Source organism: Nannobrachium achirus (genome assembly GCF_963921795.1).
Source record: "Nannobrachium achirus genome assembly, chromosome: 11".
Lineage (NCBI taxonomy): Eukaryota > Metazoa > Chordata > Actinopteri > Myctophiformes > Myctophidae > Nannobrachium > Nannobrachium achirus.
Genome location: NC_137820.1, coordinates 60,215,788 through 60,236,555, shown reverse-complemented (window position 1 = coordinate 60,236,555; position 20,768 = coordinate 60,215,788). Strand labels below are relative to the sequence as shown.

The 20,768-nt window shown below is 42.2% G+C and overlaps 1 protein-coding gene across 1 annotated transcript in view; it reads right to left on the bottom strand.

Moving 5' to 3' along the window:
• ranbp10 (RAN binding protein 10) overlaps positions 1 to 20,491 on the bottom strand; it is a 38,772-nt gene extending 18,281 nt beyond the window's left edge. The window contains exons 1-3 of the mRNA XM_080736577.1: positions 20,191 to 20,491; positions 9,360 to 9,471; positions 6,897 to 6,949 (exon numbers count right to left, since the gene is read on the bottom strand). Of these exons, the coding sequence (XP_080592703.1) occupies positions 6,897 to 6,949; positions 9,360 to 9,471; positions 20,191 to 20,389 (364 nt within the window). The 5' untranslated portion in view covers positions 20,390 to 20,491. The remainder of the gene's footprint in view (positions 1 to 6,896; positions 6,950 to 9,359; positions 9,472 to 20,190) is intronic.
• Positions 20,492 to 20,768: the final 277 nt, after the last annotated feature.

Below are 20,768 nucleotides of genomic sequence, written 5' to 3'. Positions count from 1 at the left end.
TATGAAGGTTCATTAGTCCGAAGGTTCATTAGTCCGAATTTGTTAAAGGTGATACACCCTGAAAATTAACTTTTCCTATTTTAAAACCTTTTTTTGGGGTCCCACTAGCACCTTCTATCCTCACAAAGTCCCATTTCAGACCGTTGTGTCTGAAACAGGCTGTCCAGATTTGCTGCCGTTTGTGAAGTCATAAACGGAGGGCTCCGTAGATTTTTCTTTTTCAAAAAAGAAATTATTTTTCAAAAGGATTTGGGTTGGGATTGGGATTTTGGCGCAGTTCAGGCCAAAGGTGGTACTGCAGCTGAAAATGCTCTGAGAGCCATTCAAAAATGAGAGGCTCTCTATTCAGGAGTGGTAATTTAGCCTCAAACCTTTTGAAAAATGTTTTTAGGACATAAACAATATGACATAAATACTTTTTAAATGCATGGTGTATCACCTTTAAGAATACTATGCCTAACTCTAACCCTAAACGTAACCTCAGTAACCCTAACTAAATTGGGACTAATGAACCTTCGGACTTATGGGCAGTCCCCCTACTAATGTGCATGAGCATTCAGACACACATGCATTCAGACAAACACGCCCCCCACAGAGTTGAGGCAATACACAGCAATAGGTCTACCAGGGCCATCTACTGTACACTGGAATCCTAGCGACCAAAGAAATATTTTCATATCAACGAGTACAATGAGTAAGCGTTTTAAAAACAGATTCACCACTGTTCCACTCTGTTCCAACCTTTGTGAGACATCTGAAATAACGTGAATAATAAAGAGGAATAATGAATGATAGGTGTATAGGTGTGTGTGTGTGTGTGTGTGTGTGTGTGTGTGTGTGTGTGTGTGTGTGTGTGTGTGTGTGTGTGTGAGATCTAGAGTGTGTTGAATTGGCTGGATGGGTCCATGGCATTCCATAAACCCACACCCAATGGGGGAAACCTTGACTCGCCACAGAGCAGATGATACAGACTGGACTCGTGCAATTGGCCAGAAGAGAGGCTTGTTCTGATTGGCTTGGAGCAGCATGGTGCTTTAGTCGTCCCCTACAGGGGCGTCACAAGGGGGGGTGGAAAGTGGGACTGAGTTACTAGGGCCCAAGGTGGAGGGGCCTTAATTATTTTATACTTTAGCTATTGAAAAATAGCAGATATACTGTAGATCTGCTATTTTTGAAAAAAATCATGAAAATGTGTACAATTATTTGAATAGGTCTATATGTATTTTTTTAAGCGAACATTTGTAACTCAAATTGTGCTTCTGGGGGGTCCCTGGAAATAATTATTTTGAGATGGGGGTCCGTGGCCAAATACATATCATTTTGGGGGTCCTTCACATGGAAAAGTTTGAGCACCACTGACATAGAAAAAAAACCTTAGTAGGATTTGAAATATTCAAAGATTTGCACCGATTTTCAAGATTTTTCAAAAATAGCAGCTATATCTGCTATTTTTCAATAGTTAAAAAGGGTATTTTTTCAATGGTTAAAGCACAAAATGTGAGGGAATCCTTGTACCCAGGGCCCAGAGTTTGGTGTGACACCCCTGGGTCCCCTAAGCTACAATATGGCTGCGATGCTTCCTCCTATGTCATCAGAGCGTGCTGAACCATTCACTGATCTCATTGTGTGGCTGTCGGTGGATGTGCGTTGTGTTGAGAAAGAGGGGGATTGGGAGCACAAGAAAAGAGATCAAGCTCCGAGAGGAAGGAAAGGAAGGGGAGATTTGTTTCAGTTGACCTTAACAAACCTCTGGATCTTTGCACTAGTAACGCTCTTCCAAAGATCTTTTGATATAAATGCAGAACACTATGGAGACTCTTTCAAATGAATTCCGTCCTGTGCGAATTCTGTCCTGCGTGACCTCGCCCTTTAGGGTGAGGTCGCTTTTCGCCCCAAGGGGGTCTTACTGATATTTATATACATAGATGAGGAACACGATTACCATTCCGGGATTGCCTTGTTTGGCTGCTTTAAAAATCTTCCTGGTAGTGGAATCTCTGCCTATAATCTCAATTCCAATGTAGACGAGATTCAAATGTTTTTAAACAAGGTCATAATGATGACTTGAAACGCTTGATATTTACTATAGCATGGCCTTCTCACTTTGGATATAAATGAGTCCCCAATAAAGACTTGATTAAATATAGAGATGTACTGTTCTTCTTGCTAAGTGCTAAAAAGAAATGGAGGCTGTGGCATCTCTTCTACCTAAACCTATGTGAACACTTAGTAATTTATTGGTAGTCTGTTCTGGAAATGTGTCCTCAAACAGGCTTTCTGTTCTACTCCCTGACAGCGACATCACTGTCAGCAACATACATTTTCTCCCCATACGGCATGTATTTGCTCACAAAACTGGAAGTACTTCATACCCTGAATTGTTGTTTACTTGTATTAGGGTGTGAGCAGTTATACGGAATCCGATAAAAGTTGCTGACACTGGTCGGGAAAAAAAGTGTGTGTGAGTACTTTGATGGTAAAGTGTTCTGATGGAGAAATCACATTTTGCACACAAAATTATGTTCCATTGTTGGCTGGATTGTTCTAATAAACAGGTGGACATTAGACACCTTGTTTTGCATTTTAACAAAATGCAAAATGGTGCAAAGTCGAGTCAGGTGGAAATGGGCAAGGCCTATGGGACGTTACACCATGATCCAAGGAATCCCGGGGAGAAACCTTTTGATTGTACAACCTAGAGTTCAAGAGTTGTAGGCAAGATGTGAAGACGCCTGGTAAAGCACCATCATGAGACCAATTTGCAAATTTGATGTAAATTTAGGGAAATTATTCCTTGGCTTTCTAGGAGTGTCCGTTCAAAGTTTCACGCAGATCAGTCTAGCGGTGCCCAAGATTGGCTGTTCACAGACAGTCTCACAGATAGACAGACATACAGACTCACAGGAGTGAAAACAAAATCCCCATCCCCAGCTGTTCCGGCCTGGCGGAGATATTATAAATGTATAAAGTCAGCTGTCAAGTTGCGTGAATGAGAGGGACAAAGAAAAAGAGATTGAGTGAACAGAACTTTTGTTACTGCATTCTATTACAGTATGTCAATCTATTTTGTGACAGTATTTTGTGGGTTAAATGAGTTGGGCCTACATAGATTCTATCCACAACTTTCCAACATCCCATTGTGCATTGCGCAGAAGTTGCACGGAGCTTCCGGCACCGCAGCCGAGTGTGATCTACAAGCTCACAACGTTTGCATCTGCGACGCGACGTGAGCTTGTATGTCTGCTGAAGTGTGGTGCAAAACATTCTCCAGTAAATTCCCGCGGAAAGAGGTGGATACGTATACAACTATAGAGTACCAAGATCTGATATCAAACCCAAGCTCCGTGGACAATGATTCTTTTCCAAATCAAGAGCCAATAGACATTTTTAAAGAAAATATAAGAACTGTGTTCCAAACATTTAATAAGTATAATATGTCCAGCGATACGATCTGTCGGGAGGTGGCTCTGTACAGTATGTATGTGTTTGGGGGAATGTGTCCGGAAGTAGTGTTGTAAAACTACAGTAGGAAATCACATGATTAACTGCACATGATGCTCCATCAAAACATTTGTGAGATTCCTAAGATTTTGTGACATTTGTTACCAGTGCAACACAGCATGACCAATGCAACATCATATAATGCTGAAACTATTTAAGTTAAAAGGTTTTGATTTTGCCTTGTTTTTTAATCTTTTCTTTTTACAAAATATTGGTCAAAACATCGGTAATCTGTGGTCTAGCAAGTCAGGATCTGCATCGGGCCAACAATGAATGATTGCCGAATAAATAGCAGCATGCAACGTAAAAGCATGCAGCAGGGGAAATCTCGCTCTTTCGAACGACCGTCATTTCGACAAAGGAGCGTCGGGAGGGTTAGCGACTCACCCCATGGAGGTTAGGTTTAGGGTAAGGGTTAGAGTTGGGTGTCGAAAAGATGACACGTAGTAACAGCGAAACGCTCCCCATGCAGCATGGTTCTGGGTTAAAAAAAAAAGTCTGCCAAGTGGCTTAAAATAAATATAACCTTTGTAGATTCTGTGGCACACTTATCTTATTTTCATTTTATTTTCATTGAATATTAATTGATGTAACGAGGTATTGTCTGGAGCAGATCATCAATATTTAGGGAAGGAGCCAGGATACAAGGGTAACATTTGCTATAATAATTGTTATGGCAAATAGTTGCTCTTGTATCCTGGCTCCCTCTCAGGCTCACGTAGGTCAGACTGAATTTCATTTGATTGGGTTCAGGTTTGGGCTTGGGCTCAAACATTCATGAAAAATCAAGTCATTGGCATTTTAGAAACTTATTAGCTATTTTGGGCTTTGGGAACATTTTGCATTAGGGAAAGAACCTGCTGTATTTTGGATTTGGACAGGAAAATTTTCAACCTTCAAAAAACCATCTACTGGAAATAAGTACATATACAGACATGCCCAGACATGTTTCCCTGTACAACTGTCAGACCTTTCACACTCGATCTACATACTGTACAACTAGAAAAGGTGCTCTTCCGAGCACAGGTCTCCGCCAGGTCAGGTCAGTTATTGTGGGCCAGCAAGGTTCGGAATTTGCCAATCAGGATGGAATATGACAAATTGGACGGAACTGTCTTGATCACTTGACTAGAGATAATGCGTACCAATTTGCGTGATGTTTGGACAAAATAATAGTAATAAAAGTAATTAAAAAACGGTTTAGCTAAAATCTGCCTCCTGGTGGCGCTATAATAGGGCAATGTTAAAAAGGTGGCATTTGTTCCTCAATGTAGTGTGAATATGCGTGGAAACTTTCACTGCAATCAGATGCTTATAGCACCAACATGAATTGGCCTCTCATAGCGCCACCGTGAGGCTGATTATTATTGTATTTCTTCCTCTGCCTTAAGGGAATGAGAATAATTTCAATCATCACACGTTGTGTTCATGATTTCAGGCATTTTGCTCAAAACGGAGCACACCTGCAAACTCTGGAAGCCAATCATAGCCAATCAGAATGGAATATGAAAAATCTGAAAGATCTGTTTCATGTAATGACTATAGAGAGACTAATGTGCATGCTCTTTGGACAAAATCTATAGGAGTACTGTCCAGAAATGTGTTCGTCCTCCTGGTGGCACTATAACAGGCCCATGTGAAACTTTTGGTGCAGAGGTTCTGCTCTAGCACCCAGGGAGTGTGCATGCACAGTTTAGCTGCCATCGTGCCAACGGTGCCATAGATTAGCTGTTCACAGACGGAAGGACACACAGGGTGCAATATATACTGTAGTTTCAGCCGTGCCTTTCGGCCTGGCGGAGACAATTCATGTAGAAACACCAAACGTTTTACACCCCCTGCCCCATCCCCAAAACCCTACATTTTGGCAATACTTCTCCACAACTTCTTCCACCCTAAAACTCCATCCACTATCCACAATCTCTTACCAGTCACTACTTCTACTTTCACCAAATTGAGCTGATCTGAACAAAAAACTATGCACTGGTACTACTGACAGCCTCTGTGTTTTCATGAAATAAAACCGTTTTGAATAGTTTTATGTCTAACATTATGATCTAGGCCAGGGCTATCGAAGAGCTGGAAAAGGTTCAAATGATGGCCAGCAGCACACTGCACACAGAGTTGATTAATTGTATCATTACGGATCATGCAGTCTTGTCCTCCTGTATGTAGCCAGAATGAAACATATTTAAAAATGTCCGCTGTACTTCCTGCACTTTGGATATGTGAAACCAGGGTAATACTGTAAGAAGGCATAACTGGTACAGTATTTCCCCCTCTCTCCCATGTCCACTTGTCCAACTGGGCTGATAATAACTGGCAGAGAATCTGGCCTCAGGCCAACAACCCAGTGATATTGCCAGACCCTGCAATGAGATCCTCACCATAACCACTTCATGTTGAGTGACCGTGTAAGGCATTACCTTTCACCCTGTCACCCATTCCTCCTACAACAGATCCATAAATACATTCATCACAACATCCATCGACTCCTATAACACTCATCGATGCATTCATTCATCAGCATGGCAATATCCTTGATTTGTACAGTAAAAAGGGTTAACTATTGATAATGTTACAGTGTGTCATAGCCCTGTCTCTGATCATTACTGTCTGTGTGTTTTGTCTGAAGCTACAAACACAAGTGTGCCTGGTCCGAGAGTGGCTCTTAGATGCTGCAGCAGAAATGAGCTTGTAAGTTGTTTTGATCCATGTAGTGTGTGTGGGCTTCTTACAAAATAAAAATGGCGCCCTAAACTAAAAAGGGTAAATAAGGTGTCACCACTTAACACTTTTTCTGCCAGGTATGAATTCATTCAGTCATCCGACTCTTATTTTGAATATCCACGGAAGTCACGTTGTCGCCACGCTGTGTAAACATGCTGCTTGTGTTCCAATTCCAATTTTGTCTGCTTATTTCTTTGTGTCATAACTTGCACTTTCAGTTGTTTATCCTGCGTCCTGTATGATTTCCCTCTCCATAAAAACGAACCAAAAGCGGATCGCCGCTTTGGGGTTACTAAGTAACAGAGACAGTGCTTCCGTTCTGAGCCAAGATGCGGAACCGGATATGCATTTTTGGGGGGTGGGAGAACACGTTCCTCTGTGGCCACTTCCTCCTGTTTTCTATAATTCTAAACTACGTTTTCTGAAAATGTTGAATTATTAAAAAAGAAAAAGGCGCACCGGATTTAAAGTTTATCGGTTGGGCGGCTGTCGAGATGCACTAAGGACAGACACTCACACGCACACATACATCCATGTAAAGTAGGATAGACATCAATATTGTAATACAGAACACATCGTTTCATCCATATTAGCATCAAACCACTTGTTCAACAGAGTAACAGTCTAAGTCTATGCAACCATGCATTATTATCTCCATTACTCACCAGGCAATCTGTTCATGTTGACTCCCTGGGCAGACAGTCCGATCCCCATATACCTGCAGATAAACAACCACTATTAAAAAAAGCTACATTGTAAAACATTACATAACACTGTAAAATAAGTTGCTATGAGTTATCTTATTACAACAGGTTTGTAAGCACTCTGCAGTATCTGCTAAAGACCTAATTCTAACATAGTTTATTTATAATTTTTTTATCCCACGATTTTTGTAAGCCATTTCTTTCACGCGGTGTCAATTATTGTCGGCTCTAAAGTAACCCTGGGCGCTACACTCCCTCTGCCAACCTGGGAGAGCAACGGACTGACCTCATGCTTCCTTCTATGCATGAAGAGTCCAAGGCGCTTCTTTTCACCTGGCAGGGGGGAGTTTCCCCGGTTGGATGTAGCGCATGTAAGGAACACGTTATTCCAACCTTTTCCCTTCCATCAGGCGCCCCAGCTGGCCAGGGGGAGGCAGTATACAGTAGAGACCTAGGATTACTGCATGTTTTTGTGAAGGTATCTATCCTAGGGGACACGGGGAGAACATGCAAACTCCACCCACACAGTAAAACACTTTTGCCAACCCCACCTAGGGTGTGGGCACTGATGACACGGAGGAGAGAACATGCTCCCAGCATCTCCAGCGGGAATCTAACCCAGGACCATCAAGCTGTGAGGCGACAGTGCTACCGACTGCGCCACCTTGCCGCCAATAACATAACTTATGAGGATTTGTCAGAAGTTAGCTAAACAGCTATGAAAAACATTCATCAAAAGAAGCCTGAGAGACATAGGGTTAAGCTGTGATGCAATAGTTAGTTACATGAGTAGAGATTGTTCAAGGACTGAGAGCAATTTAGTGACATAATGTAAGCAGCACCATTAACATCTGGCAACACAGAAACCTTTGTTCAATCATGATATAATTAAATTAATACAATTGGCAAAATGGTTGGGTTTGTCTCAGTGCATGCTGATGTCATCAGTCAAAAGCAATCCAAGGTGTCCAGTCTCAGCTAAAATGTCTGCCATTATGTACGGTTTCTCTGCACTCTCCAGTTTCCTTCAGACAGGTAGACCTTTATGAGTCACTGATGTCATTCATACCAAATGGGACTAGGGATGGGACGATATGAACATTTCATATCACCATTATTGTGACAAAAGAAATCGCGATTTACGATATTATCGCGATAATCAAAATCCATTTTTCCTGAGCCGGAAAGCGTTGCGACGCTTTGTGAGCTTGTAGATCGGCTATTTTTTGGGAAAGACATTTGATGGAGTGGGGAAAAAAGACTGTATCAAGTACGTATATTATAAGTACCTTTTACCAATTATGGAGGGTTTAAGTTGTACCGGATATGCAGCTTGGCAAATAAAAGGTGAATTGATCCCAGTGCATGACAAAGGACCATATCACGATAAATGAAATCTCCACGATACGATTATCGTGAGTATTTTTTATCACGATAGACGATAATATCGCTTATCATCCCATCCCTAAATGGGACTGAAATTCAAGTTTATTACAGTTTATTACAACCACAATTTTGTGGTTGTTAACTTTGAACAAGTTATTATTGTGGTTGCCCTGTACTATAGTACTTTATTCCTTCCATCTTTCCAGATAAACATTATTTTGCCATGCTACTCCTGCCACAGTTTTGGTGGAACGCACTTGGGCCATGTGTAAAATCCACCGGCTTCATCGGGACACGTCTGGGTGCATTTTGCTAAGAGATACATCATGTAGTTTCATTTATATTAATTTATTAGTGAATTATTTTCTCCATAGCCCAGCCCCTCTTATTATATTGGAAAATAAATGATCCAAAGAAGTGATTCATTGAGGCTGGACACGATTCTTAGGCTTAGACACAAAATAGAGATGCTAAAATCTCGTTCCATCAAACAATCAACCAAAAAGAATTAATGAGCTAAATAAATGACATATCTGTCTGTCCGTCACGCCATGTCACACTTTTGCCCCTACTCTCATCTCTGCCACAGTTGGCCCTATGATCGATGCCAAACTTTGCACACACACTCCTTGGATGGCAAATCACAACCTCCACCCCTGATTTCTCACATGGCCCTCTTCTAGCGCCACCATCAGGGCAATTCTTGCAAAACACATTTTTGGACACTGCTCCTACAGATTTTGGCCTAAAATCACGCAAAGTGGTAAACAGTATGTCTAAAGTCATGTCATCAACATGGATCTGTCCCATTTCCCCTATTCCCTCCTGATTGGCTAAGATTGCCTTCTAAAGTTTGTGTATGCAACGTCTCCCAATTAGGGACTCTGGTATTTAGGAGAAATTAGAAATCTCTTTGAGAGTTCAGAAATTAGAAATGCACCGATTCAATGGACCAACCAAGATGCCTATGAATATCATCATCAAATAAAAGGACAGGTACTGTTGCATTGGACAGCTACCAATCCGCGATCCACTTACCCGTCTCTGCCTTTACTGACGATCTTGACCTCAAAGTAGTAGATCCCGCAGGCAGCAGGGATGGGATGTGTGGCGCGTACAGAAGCTGCATCCTTGTGATTCTTGCCGTGTCCTGTCGTGGGACAAATATAAAGACACTTGGATTAAGAAGTCAAGGATAATGATTTCAGAGGTGTTTTGAATTGACTAATTTCATGCTTCATAGCTTGTTTCACACAGTTGGAAAAAGAGGCACAGTGAAGCTGTCTTTTGTGGTAGCTTCATGGGGTACATACTGTACATGGACACATTAGAAAGAGAAGGATAAACCAAGCTCAGACTTGGTTGCTTTTGAGTTGCATTTAAGCAGGGATGTAAATGAAAAACAAGTTCTTATTTACACCCAGAACTGAAATGGACGGTTAGTCACACCTACAGCATACTGTATGTGATGTGAGTGAAAATAAATGTAACTTGATGCACTAAGGCTTAAAATGAAAGCCATCCGTTGATGAAGTGTGACAGAGACTTGAAGATCATCTAAACAGATTAATGCACTCTGTGATACTTTGGGCTGACTTTGCCATGATGCGAGTATGACTGATATTGGTTTCACTTTGGTTTACAGCCTTGAGAAGAAAAATAAAATGTTAGCCCATGCTTGTACTGTATGGCTTAAACATTTAATATAATAGTCTACAGTACATACTGTATAGACGGCAGACGCCATCAGATTTCTTATTCTGATCATATATGTCTGTATGGGAAGGATCATCTTGAATGAATAAGATACTGTAACTGCCAGGTGTTCTTACTTACATTTCCAAAAGTTTCAAACGTTTCAAAATACCTGCTAGAGGCGCGAGCTTGTAGATCAGCTATCTTTGCTACTTTTGTGTGACACTGTTGCATGACGAAGTAGGCCATTAATTAACTAAAGAAAACATACAGAATGGACATAGTTAGCGACGATATGCTACTTGTGTAGCATGTGGTGTGTGTGTGTGTAGCTCTGTGCATATGGATAAATATAACAGGCTTATGGGGATCATGTATTATGTCAGTCTGGACTAGTTTCGCGTGGCCGTGGGCTGGCCATACTGTTGCCTCCAACAATTTCCAAATGCTACCGTCACAGTCTGAGCACGGAAGGTCTGATCATGAGCAAGCGATAAAGCGGATGTGAAGCCTCTTCCCCACTTCCGTTTCGTCTTTAGTCGCGCAAATGTATCCTAATATGAATCAAAATCATCTAAAGCATAGCATATATAACATGCTGCTTAGCAGAGATGGAAAAGAAATGCAAAGTAAAGATATTTTAAAATATATTTTTGTCAACCAAAACTTCCAGCTTCCAGACTCTATATAGAATTCGGAGATTGTTGCGACTGTCAGGTCGCAGTTACTATCAAATCCTCCATCGTCTGGCTGTCAGTCAGTCAGTCAGTCTGTCCGCCACGTCACACACACTTTTCCCCTACACATACTGTATCTCCGCCACCGTTGCCCCGATCCATGCCAGACTTTGCACACAAACTCCTTGGCTGCCAAACCACAACCTCCACCCCTCATTTCTTACATGGCCCTCTTCTAGCGCCACCATGAGGCCGATTCTTGCAAAACACATTTTTGGACACTGCTCCTACAGATTTTGCCCTAAATTCACACAAAGCGGTACACAGTAATGTCATCAACATGGATCTGTCCCATTTCCCATATTCCCTCCTGATTGCCTACCATTGCCCTCTAAAGTTTGTGTATGCGACCTGACGGTCCCTTATCTCCCGATTAGGGAGTCTTACTGGTGGAATAGTTGTCTGGCTACACAAGACTATGTCTGGACTGGAGTCTGGACCAATCAAAAGTAGTAGCGAGGTGACTGCTATCCAGGATTCTGCTGCTTATCCAACCCCTCAGGGCACATGCCTGTATACAGTATAGTGGTATAACTGCTGTAGGGCTTGACGGTATGCTTGTGTCTGTGACCTGTCCAACTGTTTATGTAGCCTAATCACAGCACAGCAGAGCTGTCTGTAACCTTTCTGAGGTCTGTTTGTTCATAAAATGGTCTGCATGTGAAGTGTGAAGATGCCTAAATATGTAGGTAGCATGTAACCCTAAACGATGTAGCTGACTGTCAACAGACACCTTGAGCCTGAGAGAGAGAGAGAGAGAGAGAGAGAGAGAGAGAGAGAGAGAGAGAGAGAGAGAGAGAGAGAGAGAGAGAGAGAGAGAGAGAGAGAGACTTGTTCCCTCAGCTCAGAGTAGAATGTCTCTAGTAGAGGATTTGGCATGGAACCTGTAACCATTAACCAGGTTAATAATAGTGGTCTAATACAGTGGTTCTCAACCTGTGGGTCAGGACCCCAAGGGGGTTCGCCAAAATATTTAGCGGTGTCCCCAGATGATTAACTTAATGTGCAACATTGTTTTCTCTCTCAACATTAAACAGACCAACATAAGGTTTAGGTGTATAGAGGGTATCACATTTCTAAAGTGACAATTTAAGGACTTTTTAATACCTCTAGAATGACAAATTAAACATTAGCCAAATTGTCAAATATTAAAAGCATAAATTGTGCAAATAGCAGATCTACATGCTCACAACGCCTCGCTCTGAAAGGCATTTTCACAATTTCTGCAAAATCACAGAGCGAGGCAATGTGAACATGTAGATCTGCTATTTTCACAATAGAACCGTGTTATACAAAATGTAATGGGTGGGGGGTCCCCAGTTAAAATATGATTATTTTGGGGGTCACAGCCTGAAAATGTTGAGAACCTCCGGTTTAATATACCAGCTGGCCCATACACTGCAAAACCAGGAGTTTGCATAGTTAATAGTAAAAAAAATGTTAGTTTTGTGCATTTCAGAACCCTCCGATGGACGCTGTGCGGACATCCTGACAGGCACTAATAAACTCATGCTTCGTGTGGCTCAGCTTAAGAAGTGAACTCAGGTCATGGTTGGTTTGCCTTTGTTGCTTCAAAGACACAGATTACATCTTGGCCACATTATGTGACCAAAATGGTCAATTAGTTAATTAATCACATAGATTAATAAAATAATGTAAATTTTAATTGAGAGATAAATCAATTATTTAAAATCATACATTGATAGCAAACAGCTTTGTCCATTATAAGACTGGATACATCCTCACTCATCCCTTGTTGTTATTCATAACACCCCCAAAAATGTGTGTGTGTGTGTGTGTGTGTGTGTGTGTGTGTGTGTGCGTGCGTGCGTGCGTGCGTGCGTGCGTGCGTGCGTGCGTGCGTGCGCGTGCGTGCAGTAAGACTTGTATTGTCTATTTTTAACTGCCCCATGTTGTGAAACTTATCCTCAGTAGACCAACAGGTCCCTGGGCAACCATGCAGACAGACAGGAAAAATGGATACAACACACAAATATATTATGTGATATGTGGATACAACTATAGAAGCGCACAAAATCCACCACCAACTACCACACACACACACACAAAGCCAAGGACCAACTCATAAATATACACACTTCGATCTACACACTCAGGGTCTATATGCACACAAACTGGCAGGTTGTCTGGGGTATTAATACCTCACTCTAACTCAGTCAGCACACAGTTCTCATCACAGTGTCACACACAGTCACTAGCTTACTTCATTAGTCCCTGAAACACAAAGAAGCTGATATTGTGATGTCACTTTCATTGTGATATAAACACTTGCCTGCATGCTAGTACTCACATACCCTTAGTACACACACACACACACACACACACACACACACACACACACACACACACACACACACACACACACACACACACACACACACACACACACACACACACACACACACACACACACACACACACACACACACACACACACACACACACACACACACACACACAATTACATACTGTACGGAAATACCGGAGAGGGGTGATCTCTGATTATTACTGACAACTGAGGGGCAAACATGTGATACTGGGATGAGTGGTATCACACCTAAATAAATAAAAAGGCTTTTATTTGGAGGCCTATTAGCTGAGCAGTCAGATCACCTGAGTGGTGATTATGTTTTTAGCTGGGTTGATGAAAGCCACCCAGCTCTATTGCTGAAGGCAATGTATTCATAATATTTTGAACGCAGTGATGAGTCTCTAAGCAATGTCACCTGCACATCTGTCTGTATGTCATCTGTCACATCTGAGTGATGTGTTGAACGAACCCGATGCCCTGTAATGTAAATTATGTGTGCATTGTAGAGCCGATTACCTTATATGCTCTTTGAAGAGCGGGGAAATATTTCGCTGGACTTTAGACCAGGTTTTTAGCGCAAGCGCTTTTTGACATTTCTCACTCCCCCTTAGATAGCAAATGTGCCACCAATGTAATGAGCTCACCTCATTTTAAGACTAACATGCTCATTGGGGTGATGAAAGACTCGACAAGAAATGGACATTATTCAAATCGATACACGTGAACTGGACAATAAATTGAAGTGCGATCCAGTAGCGCCCAGTTATCCTCCAAAATACAAAATACAAAGGTTCTCTAAGTGCCCAGTTTTCCATGAAAAACTGAAAAAAGGCCCCGGTTTTCTGCATACTTACAAAATTTGTCCAAAATGTGTTCATCATCCTGCAATCTGCAGCATGAACCGCCACCTAGATTCTGAAGTATCATGTATCTCACTGTGCACACTGCAAAGTGGACATTTTGGCATGGATGATGCCAAAGGAAAGGTCACACACAGTCACTGAAATCTGGTTAGGGCTCATCCTCTGTTAAGCAATTTTCATTGCAATCCAATATGACCAATAGATTTCAAGATATCCTGTCTGAAAAGGGGAAAATTGGCCTATATATGATGCTCAAGTAAAGGCCATGGGGTCGCCAAAATCAGTAGGGTCTTATACTCCCGGGAGCATGAAAGCAAATCGTTACATGGCAATCCAGTCGTTTTCGAAATACATTTTGTGACCAAAGTGTTGTTGGACAGACTGACATTGCTGTCCTTAAAGGGGTGGTGACATCCAAAAATAAATTTTGAGTTTTTTATGCTTTTTTTAATGTTTCCTGGCCTCAATTACACCAAAAAAAACACCAACTTTTAACTTGCAGTCGTTCCCCTGTTATCTGTGGTTTTTTGACGATTTCTGCATAATGAGGCTCTGATGCTCTGATCATTGGCTCTCGGACAGTGTCGTCACTAGCAGTTAGTGCACCCCCCCCTCCTCCTCCTCCTCCTCCTGGGCTCTACTCTCTCCCTGTTTATATTTCTCCACAGCCCACGTTTTGAGGAAGTAATCTCTACATTATATTGTCCTTTAATCGTAAATATGGGCATATAAAATACATGTGTCCATTCAAATATCTTATTTACATCAATATCCTTCATATCAAGTAGTCAGTTTATGCTTTTGTGAAATAGTGAAAATCGCTATGTATCGCTATGTATTTTCCGCCCTGGCTAGGTCCGTGGACAGCGCCTCCCTCCTCATTACCGAGGCAGAGGACAGCGCTCTGCTCCTGGGGCAGCAGAGCTCCGTGGAGAGCATACTATAACTCCACGCTGCCCTGTCCTCCCCCCCACACACACGGGCACGGCGACCCGGCGAGCAGACAGTAAAACGCTATGATAACACAAGCAATAGGTGGTTCTCTAAACGGAGGCATTTAGCCAAAGATCCGGTAACCTCGGTCCCGGGGTAAGAAAAAACATTCGCGACTCTCGATGCTGTTCGTGTGTGCCTCTTCAGGGCTCAGCTCAGCCTCTGTGTGTCAGTGTGTGTCAGTGTGTGTGTGTGTGTGTGTGTGTGTGTGTGTGTGTGTGTGTGTGTGTGTGTGTCTGTCACAGTGTGTCTTGTACCAAAGCAAAGCAGCGAAACAAATGCATCGCGTCTCGGTCAGTGTTGGAGCCGGGGCGGTCCTCTGTGTGTGTGTGTGTGTGTGTGTGTGTGAGTGAGAGAGAGAGCGTGCGTGTGAGAGCGTGCGTGCGTGACTGCGTGTGCGTGTGTGTGGCCAGTGCAAGGGAACGTTTGGGTACCATAGTTTGAGAACTGCTGGCCTAAAGGGCTGAAGTGAGTGATTTGTATTAATAATCAAAATGATTGTAGTGGAGAGATAAAGTGCATTTGCCTCTGAGATGTAGTGGAGTAGAAGTATAATAATTGAAAATTGGAAAAACTCAAGTAAAGTACAAATATTCAAAATTGTACTCAAGCTATAATAATATTTGTTAGACTGAGTGGGAGAGAGAGGCTCCCCTAGTGGTGATTATAGAGTATTTCAGGTGACAGACCGTTTTTCATGACACCTCAACAGAGAAAGAGACCATGGCTCCATGGAGTGGATTTTCAAGTTTAAACATTTTAAAACATGTTTTTAGGACCAGGGCAAAGACTTTTATGATTGGTAAAAACAGAATGTCATTTAACCTTTAAAGCCTAACCACTACAATTAACAAGCCATACAATTTCCATGGCACCAATGAACATGCCAGAGAAAATCTATTAACACCACATCTTTAAATTTAAGTAGGTTGCTTGGGAAAATACGGAGTAAGACAATGTGGAAGTCTTTTCTGTCTACCTAAAAAGCGTTTTCAGAGAAGATACTGAAGGAAGAGACCCTGGAAGACGTATTGCCAAGTAACAGAGGGTCAACATATTAGCTACTGTACCAGCCTATACCAGCAGCACAAGCATGCAATCACTCAGTTCACAGTGGCAATGTAAAAATAACAGATGTTTCATATGAAATAGCTATTTTAACTTACAGCATTGCTTTGTCACTGCTGAGCGGTCAGATCACCTGAGTAGTATTCATTTGTTTTTAAAAGACAGACAACTAGAAAGCAAGGGCACTCCATGTTTTATTTTTCATGTTTTAAATCACTGACGTGCCATATTGTAGTTGCCAAGTGTTCAAAACATTTTATCCCAACCATACATTCCCACTTGGACAACTGGGCGGGGTGGGCAGTCTGGGCACTAGGGACATGTGGGCACTTGGAGAGGTGGGCAGTCTGGGCACCTGGACAACTGGACACTAGGGACATGTGGGCACTTGGAGACGTTCCCAAATGGACAACTGGCCACCAAAGCCATCTGGGCACTAGGGTCATGGCCGAGTGGGCACTATGGACAACATGTGGGCACTTGGAGATGTGGCCACCTGGACAACCGGCCACCAAAACCATCTGGGCACTAGGGACATGTGGGCACATGGCCGAGTGGGCACTATGGACATGTGGCCACTTGGAGAAGTTGGCACTTAGGGATGGAGACATCTTTCCAGCAAACCGCGGCTTCCGATTGGTCTGTGGTGCGGAGCAACCCTAACCCTACTCTGATTCGTTGGAACAACACCACGTGGCTTTCCAGCCACCGCGGCTTCTGATTGGTCTGTGGTGCGGGGAGGGACAAATACACCAGTCTGTATTGGCTGGCTGATGATGTAGCTACCCTAACCCTACTCTGATTCATTGGAACAACACCCAATCAGCAACGACCTCGCTACGTCACAATGGACGTTCAGAAATGCGAGTCAACTGAATCATTTCCAGACTGATGCGGAGAGACAAAACAAATCGCGGAACGGAGCGAATAGGCTGGTACCCAGGCTAATTGCCAGACGATGTCGTCCAAAGATAAAATATTTTCATGTTTTTGGACGATGTTCCTCCACCCACTTTCCATAATCGCCTCTTCACCTGCTATCGCAAATAGTTGCCGGGTGACAAATAACGCACTTCCGGAAAATATGGCCGGCTGTCACCCGTGTGACACGCACCGTTAGTCTGTTTACTTGTACAATGGAAAACCTATGGGAACTTTCCCAACCTTCTCCCACTTTAATGGTAAAATAATACATATAATTCACCTACACTACGAATCAATCACATTTAACATGCAAAGGAAGACTAACACTTGGACAAAGGTAAATACAGGTTGCTAACTAATATTTCTAATAGGGTGTATTATTAACAGCCACTTAGTTGATAGGCTTGCTGTAATGTGACACTACTTTTGGTTTTAGGTTTACTGAGGTAGTCTTGTAAAAGTATTCATTGAACCAAGCTTCTAAGTCATTTTCTTGTAGGCTTATTCTATCGCTGTCCCGTGGCACTGTCTTAATTTGATTTGTTTCAGTTCAACAAGTCAGACATTTAACTCTGACTGTGAGTCAAAGACAAATTATACATTTAGAATAAAGAATGTATTCTTGACTAACCTGTCTGCTTAGATAAAACTGCCAATAAATACATATCTTGACAGCAGGCTTGTGAAGTCTAGAAAAAAGCTTTAGTGCATCTTTGCAAGTGTAATTCAACAGGTCAAATTTAAGTGCTGAACTCAATCACAAGACACTAGATGGACACCATTGCAGTTCAATAACCTGTATAAGCTCCCACACTGTTACAAGCAAAACTTAGAATAGGTGAAAGTCTTCCAGAAAGTGTAACTGCCACACTCTTGATGGGCCATCTGACAGAGGTGTGACCCTAAATAAGTAACCATCAATCTAAAAATCTATTTCAATCCATCAAAGAGTGAAGTCCTGTGTCTGCGTCAGTACAGAAAAGGTCTAGCTACGCACCATGGCCTTGAACAGAGGAAACTGGCACACTGGTCAAAATAGCATCCAAACCACCAGGGTGAGAGAACAGAGCAGGAGATGGAACAACCAAGAGGAGGAAAATTAGCCTACACAGCCAAGAATAGGTCTATTTATGTCATAATTGTGCACTTATGCAGAGTCATATTTATAAATGCTAGCTTATTTCAGGGCAATATAGATGTAATGGCTTTAAAAAAAGGGTGTGCATCAAGTTCACTGTAGTGTCTGTCTTTTTATATTAATACCATTCTCTTTCATACTGTATGTTTGTGCCAAGAAATCATAGGATAACTTTGAAAGAAAACACCAAGTTCATTCTTGCTGAATACACTGCAGGCATGTGTCCTCTCATTAATGGCATCACTAAAACATTTTAATGTAGGTTGAAACCAATTTAGAACGCTATGCACATAAACAGTGAGATGATCAAAGTAACAATTTGTGATCTACTACTACTGTTCCTTCAGAATTGGCCTCACTGCTAAATAATTACCAAATATAGCCTATCCCCATTTCATTCTGTGTATTCCATTGGTGTTAACAAAAGCCAACAGGCCCCAACTAGGTGTTACAAGGTATCAGGATTTCACTGCTCTTGCTGGAAGAGAGAGAAACCAATATGACTAATTCACGTACATGCACAACTAGCTTGTCTACTGCTAGGGGGATCATTGGCTGCCCAAACATGTCGCCTGACGGAGAAACACAGATGTTCATGTCTACACGAAAAACACCCAGGCCAGGCCAGGACAAGACGATATAGGCCTATACACAGATGTCACGTTGTTTTGATTCAGCAAATAAATAGATCTAATCATCCAAGAAGTGGCAGATCTGGTACCCTACATATAGCACTGTCGTGCATTTTAGCCATTCCATTCTACATCTAGATGCCTTTGTCTGTTTAGCATGTTGTTGTTTTGTCTTCGACGTGCCAGTGTCTGACCAAAACGAGTGAGTTATCTGAAGATCAATACATTTGTCGTAATGTAAAGCGCAGAGGCCTCCTCCCTTCCCTTGCAGCAGCTGTACAAAACGAGCTGACAGGCTTGCCTGGCTATTGGAGGTTAGACATGGCAGACATTGAAAGCAGAGCCCTTGTTGTTCTGCTCTGAGTACATAAAGATCTCGATGGAATCGGAATGTCTGCTTCCAGTGTGGGAAAAAATGATTTCGAAATTCTGGAACAGACTTCTAGAACGCTGTCACTGAGCTCACGCGAGAAACAAAAACAATGCCATTTTAACTGTGTTTTTGGGTGCTTATTTTGGACAATAATGACCTCACAAAATGTACCGTGAACACATCCCAGTTGCACTGCATGTTACTGGGCGTTGGGAGGATGACAACAACTTCAGTTCATATCAAACCACCGTTTGTTAACTTAGCTTACTGTTTTCAAAACAATAACAAAGGCACAAGGTAACGTTAGCCAAGTTGGGTTAGCTTTTAGCCAGGTTGCTAGCAGCAAACAAGCTGCTACTGTATTTGCTTCATTGGGAGCTAGCTTGCGTTAGCTCCTATATATTTGATTAGATGTCATTAGTTAGCTTTGCTGGTAGATCAATGGATATGCGTCGTTATTGTTGCCCTAATCTTAACTATGGCAAACGTAGCTTACATTACGCACCAAACAAGACATGGGCCCATTAATCACGAAAACAACAAGGATAAATAACAAAGGAAGGCCATGTTGTTGAAGGTTAATGTAAGAATATGAGTGTAAAATAGACAGTGTCAGTTGGCGAGTTTAATTGTCACACATTTTTTGAACATTCCCCTTCCTTTCCGCTCTTGTGAAACAAAGCTTGACAAGCAAGGACGAGAGAGGCAGATCAAACTAGATTTGCCAGGACTGGAGATTGCACACATACATAATCGCATACAGTTACAGGCTACAACGCTCTGTGTGTGTGTGTGTATGTGTGTGTGACCCCCCCTCCGCAGTACAGTGACAGATTTGAGCTGATCGAGACCCTTTTGGGCCCGATGCATTGTTTTTTTTGTTATCAATTATTTTTATTTTCCATAACATGAAATTAGAGACATACATATGAATAGACCAAGAAAAAGTAAAACATTAATCAAAAGAAAAATGCAATTAACAGACAAACACAAACAATAGCAAAACAAGAAAAGGAAAAGAAAACCCACCCACCCCCTTTCCCCGGACGGGCCCGATGCATTGTTATAGACACCTTGTAAAACAGGTCAAGGCTTGGCTGGGTCGTTTGCTAACCTTTGTAATGAACCCGCAGGTTGTTCTGTGATAGCCCGATATAGCTGTATTTATCCTTGGGGCTCCAGGATCGGGGTAAAGGGGTCTCTTCCTCGCTCACGGCCGGGTAGAGCCGCTTCAACCGTTCGTTCAGTTCATGCTCCTGGTAATTAAAAGCAGGATCCCCTAACAGCAGGCTTCCTGCTCCAAGCTCTGCCATTTTTATTCTTTTGTTAGTTCGGAGAAGTCTTCTTTTTATTGTTTGTCTTTCTATCTCTAAAATCTCTATGTCAGTCCGTTGGACCAGTAGGGAGAGAGTGAGATGGACTGACTGAGAGAAAATAGCAGTGGTATGACATCCCCGGATAAGCAGTACTACTCTGCTCTGTGCTAAAAGGCTTGAATGGAGACTGTACTGTGGGTACTGTAGTCCACCTACAGAGCTGTTCCTGTGTGTTTCTCTAGAATGGACTACAGATTACAGAAGCACGCTCCGCCTCCTTTTTGTCGATTTCCGTTGAAACCGTGTCCGTAGGAAATGTAGTTCTGAAAGTGGTTTATTCATAGACTTGTTTATTTTTATGTATTACTTTTATTTA